The sequence below is a fragment of the Otolemur garnettii genome, unplaced genomic scaffold (genome assembly GCF_000181295.1).
Source record: "Otolemur garnettii isolate 467f Iridium unplaced genomic scaffold, OtoGar3 scaffold00151, whole genome shotgun sequence".
NCBI classification, from domain to species: Eukaryota; Metazoa; Chordata; class Mammalia; order Primates; family Galagidae; genus Otolemur; species Otolemur garnettii.
In genome coordinates, this window is record NW_003852546.1 from 2,037,414 (window position 1) to 2,042,634 (window position 5,221).

The following is a 5,221-nucleotide window of genomic DNA, read 5'->3' on the forward strand; positions in this document are numbered from 1 at the left end:
CTTCCCGGTCCCCTAAGTCTGGGGTGTTCTAGTCTCTATGTCCTCCCAGCCCTCTCTGTCCCCAGTTACACACTGTATCATTGAGGCCTGTTTACTTGTCAGGCTCTCTACCAGCTTGTGGGGACAAACTTTCCTAGCACAGGGATGGGGATGAGAACGGGAGGCTTTCAATGTCACATGAAGAACTAGAACTTGTTCTAAGGGTGATAGGGACTCAATGACCTTTGAAGCAGTGGGTGAAATGACTCAGCCCCTCTGGCTTTGTGTCTCTCCTTCCTACTGAAAATGGACTTCCCAGAACAGAGCTGGTCCCAGTGGAAGATACTCTTCATTTGCCCGTCAGCAGCCAGGAAGTTGGTCTGACTGAGAAAGGGGATATGGAGGCCTGGTGCTTCAAGGGTGTCATAGTGGTGGCCCCAGAAGACAGTGGATGTGCATCACAATCCAGGTGTTTGAAGGGAATCGGGCATCGGTCCTCAAAAAAAGAAGTGCTTACTCCCCCTCTGCAAACCTCTGGCTGCTTTTCACCTTTTCAGCCTGAGTGGGTAGGTGTCTTCTTTCCTCTGTGACAGCAGCCTGAGTGATGCACTGGTCCAGACACTCTCTCCCGTCCTGTACAGGTACATCCTGATGGGTGCTCTGATATTGTGTTAAGCTCCCCCAGAAGGTGCCTTCCTGGGTAGGAAGGGAGAGAGGAGGCCAGTGCTAGGGCATGGGCTCTAAATGATGAAGGCCATGTCTGGTGCAGGTGGCCCTGCTAGATTCTGCTGTGTTGTGCAGGGATCAGGAATGGGCAACAGAGAGCTGGGGACCTTGCCCACCTCTAGTCTGAGGCCCTAGTCAGGGGCTAAGATCTGTTTTTGCCCAGATATTCGTGGTTCCCCAGGATGTCTCCCACTCCAGGTCTTAGCCTTTGGATTCTAATCTTCTTGCCAGGACTATGTCTGTTGGAGACTAAGCTTGGCTTTGGCAACTGAAGGCTCTGGGTTCAAGTCCAGCAGCCACCACTCCCACTCGCTCTATTTTATGCATTCACCAAACTTCCCTTAACTCCAGGTACTACCTGATGGTGATACAGGCAACAGAGTGTGGTCAGGCTGATCCCCATGTTCAGAGAGTTCTTCCGAGGGTGAGAGAGACACAGACCCAGTACTGACTTAGGGTGTACTGTGCTCTAGTGCACACAGACGCAGGGCCATGCAGACCAGAGTAGGCAGGGATGGGAATTCCTTGGGGAGGGAATTCACTGGTGAGTTTGAAGAATGAGCTGGAATTTGCCACGAAGAAGTGAGAAAGGTCCTTCAGGGAGAGGGAAGAGCTGGTACAAGAGCCTGGAGGCAGAAAGCAGCCTGGTGACATTTAAAACAGCAAAATTGGGCGGGGCCTACGGATCACTGAGTAGGGCGCCAGCCCCATGTACCAAGAGTGGTGGATTCAAACTCAGCCCCGGCCAAACTGCAACAACAACAACAAAATAGCCAGGCATTATGGCGGGTGCCTGTAGTCCCAGCTACTTGGGAGGCTGAGGCAAGAGAATAGCCGAAGCCCAGGAGTTGGAGGTTGCTGTGAGCTGTGTGACGCCACGGCACTCTACCTAGGGCAACAAAGTAAGACTCTGTCTCTAAAAATAATAATGACAACAATAAAGAAAATAGTAAAATTATCTAGGTGTAGTCCTAGCTCACGCCTATAAGGAGTAGTCCTACCTCAGTCTGGGAGGCTGAGGTGGGTGGATTGCTTGAGCTCAGGAGTTCAAGACCAGCCTGAGAAGATTGAGAACTCGTCTCTAAAAAATAGCTGGTGTTGTGGCAAGTGCCTGTGGTCCCAGCTACTTGAGCCTGAGAGTATGAGATTGCTGTGAGCTATAAAGTGAAAGTCTGTCTTAAAAATAATTAATCAATCAATCAAAATACCAGAATGCCAGTCATACAGTGGTTGATGCTTTCAAGGACACGAGCTTAGGTCAGCCAGATGTAAGTTAAAGTCTCTCATGGGAGGTGGGAAGGAGGAAGGAGGCTGCCCGGGAGGGGGTGGGAATCTGCCACCCTTTGGCTTGGCTCTAGCCAAGAAGGTCCAGGCCCCACCTCAGGGCTCTTCTGGGGCCTTCCTCCCCTTCTGCTTCTGGTACCACTGCTGGATCTTCCTAGGCAGTGTCTCTGCCCAGAACCTCATTCGGGCTTCCTTTGGCTTCTGCCTGACCTGTGACACAAGGTCGATCTCCAGGTATTGTTCCAATTGGTCAAATTGGGGCCATGGAGGCAGCCCCTCACCATTGGGGTCCCTAGGGGGGAGGAATGAATGAGGACCAAGGCCTTTTGCGCTGTCCCCAATGTGCAGACCTGAGCGTCCCAGGCACAAACCCAGGGATGCCCACTCACTCACTCACCCTGTTCGGGCAAACTGGGTCCACTGGGCCATCATGGTGAGGCTCAGCTGCTTCTCATCCTCTGTGGCCTCAGGAAAGGCTGGTGAAAGAAACAGACCTGAGTCAAGTCACATGGGGCCTGGAGGGAACCCAGGACCTCTGGTGCTGAACAGAGCCCTCTGCTCCTAAAGCCCTGCCCTGACCCCTTGGAGTCTGGCAGCCCAGGGATCACATGTCTGTCTCTCTGTCCTCACCCAGCAGGGAGCTCTCGTCCATGAGGAAGGGACCCCCAAAAACGAACGCAGTCTCAGCCCCATGATCAGCCTTCACCCAATCCGGTTTGAACTTCACAAAAGAACTGGGTCGATGCTGGAACTCATAGAAAAAGGTGGGGTTCCCACAATCTGCAGAGAGAGGACAGGATCAGAGTTAGGCGCCCACTGCCCAGTTAGGTCCTGCCTTTGGCAGCGTAAGCGTATAACACCAATACCAACGATGGTGACATTGACAAGGTGATTAGCGGCAGGTCTCTGCTGAGCACTTGCTAGGTGTCAAGCATGTGCCGTGTGCTTTGTGTCATCATTTATTTCATCCTCATAACAACCCCATGGCTTAGATTCTATTATTATCTCCATTTCTCAAAGGAGGAAACTGAGGCAGCAGGAAAGAGGTATCTTGCCACCAGGCTCAGAAAAAACAAGATTTCTTTTTATTTTTCTTATTATTCATTTATTTATTTTGAGACAGAGACTCAAGCTGTCGCCCTGGGTAGAGTGTGGTGGCATCACAGCTCACAGCAACCTCAAGCTCTTGGGCTCAAGCGATTCTCTTGCCTCTGCATCCAAGTAGCTGGGATTATAGGTGCCCGCCACAACACCCGGCCATTTTTATTTATTTATGATTATTATTTTTGTTGTTGTTGAGGTAGTCATTGTTGTTTAACAGGCTTGGGCTGGGTTTGAACCACCAGCCTTGGTGTACGTGGTTGGCGCCTATCCACTGAGCTACGGGTGCCACCCAGAAACAAGACTTTTATCCCAGGAGAAGCACTCAAAGAGGAGGAACTCCCCAGTCGATTGAATGGAATCCTGAGAATTAGTGATGGGCTGTGCTGCGTGACCTCTGGCAAGTCACTGCACCTCTCTGAACCTCAGTTTTCTCCTAAGCAAAGTGCCCTGACAGACACACTTCTCATTGCTATGATGCTAAATCCCAGAGAAAGCAGAATTGAGGGAGCAGCAGGGTGTGTGGGGGGCACAAGAAATGAGGGGAAACTGACCCAACAGAAGCCATACCCTCTGTGACGACCCAGCTACGAGGTCAGAATGGAAAGTGGCCAGGGATAGGCTTACCTCGGAGGTTTCTTGAGAAATTAAAGGTCTGGAAGGTGATCAATATGTCCGCCATCAATTCTTGGAAGCCATGGCGTTTGGCTAGTGCATCTGAGTCTCTGTCTATGTATTCATCTATGATGGTGGCTGTCATTTCAAGGGGTATATCCTGGGGCAGGGGGACAGGCACAGGCCTACTCAGTTCCTACAGCTGTGGCTGATCCTCCCAAGAAGCCCCACCCCCTCCAGCATGGCTTCCCTCATGTTTAAGGCTCATGTTCCAGGCGGCCAACTGCCGCTCTGCCTCCCTGTGAGTCGTAGGTGGTGCTGAGCAGGATAAGCTCAAGTTTGGAGTCAGATCTCAGTTCTGGGATCACTGCCTGGCTATGTGAGCTCTGACAGTTTGGCTGAGTCTGTCTGAAAGTCAGTCCTTGACTAGCAGAGTTGTTTGGCTCCTTGAGTGAGGTGTCAGCAGGGAGTGTGGCCTGGAAGCAGGTGCTCCATGTTCAGTGGACGTTAATGGGGACATAAGTGACAGAGCAAATGATGGGGACTCCCCACAGCTCCAGAAAGTAGCGATGAAGTTACGTGAATGTGGAGGCCTCTGGGGCTTCCAAAGAAGGGAAGGGCACAAACATTGAGTTCCTCCTGGGTACCAGCTTCCAGGTAGAATCTTCAAATGCAATGTTCAGTCTCATTCTCACAACAACTGAGGTGAGTGCAAAGTATCACATCCATTTCTTGGTGAAAAAATGGGCTCAGAGGGGTTAGGACACCTGGGCAAGTGGGAAGGGCTGGGATTGGACCCAGGCCCACCTGGCTCCATATCTGACAGCTGAGGCCCTGGGATCAGACAGAGCTGATTCAAACTCTATCCCTTACCTACTGGGAAAGTTTGAGCCTCAGTTTCCTCATCTGTAACGTCACAGAGATGAAACGAGGATTGAAGGAGATGAATGTCTTTCCTAGTGCTCAGCACACCATCATCCTTGGCACAGAATCTGTGCTCATTTCTTTTTTTTTTTTTTTGAGACAGAATCTCAAACTGTCACCCTCAGGGGAGTGCTGTGACATCACAGCTCACAGCAACCTCAAACGCTTGGGCTTAGGTTATTCTCTTGCTTCAGCCTCCCAAGTAGCTTGAACTATAGGCACCCACCACAATGCCTGGCTATTTTTTGATTGCAGTTGTCATTGTTGTGTAGCAGGCCCGGCCCAGGCTCCAACCCACCAGCCTCAGTGCATGTGGCTGGCGCCCCACTCACTGAGCTACGGGCGCCAAGTTAGAGTCTGTGCTCATTAACGGGCACTCTGTACCATGACAGGGGTGGTTGGTGGTGATGACGATGATAATTTTCCTTTGAGAACTACATTGACTCATGTCCAAGGCATTCCTGTTGTTTAGCAGTTGGACCAAGGCTGTGGGAGCGGGGGTGGGAGCAGACTCTGTGCTGGGTGGGATGTTCATTGGTCACCTCCCTCTTGCCCCTTGTCTCACCAGACTGATCAAGAAGGGCCTCAAGAT

At 51.3% G+C, this 5,221-nt stretch overlaps 1 protein-coding gene across 1 annotated transcript in view; it reads right to left on the reverse strand.

Annotated features, from left to right (window-relative positions):
• LOC111728336 (cocaine esterase-like) overlaps window positions 1-5,221 on the reverse strand; it is a 45,137-nt gene that overhangs the window by 29,087 nt on the left and 10,829 nt on the right. Inside the window, 4 exon segments of the mRNA XM_023518922.1 lie at window positions 2,271-2,281; window positions 2,387-2,465; window positions 2,620-2,769; window positions 3,718-3,865. Of these exon segments, the coding sequence (XP_023374690.1) occupies window positions 2,271-2,281; window positions 2,387-2,465; window positions 2,620-2,769; window positions 3,718-3,865 (388 nt within the window).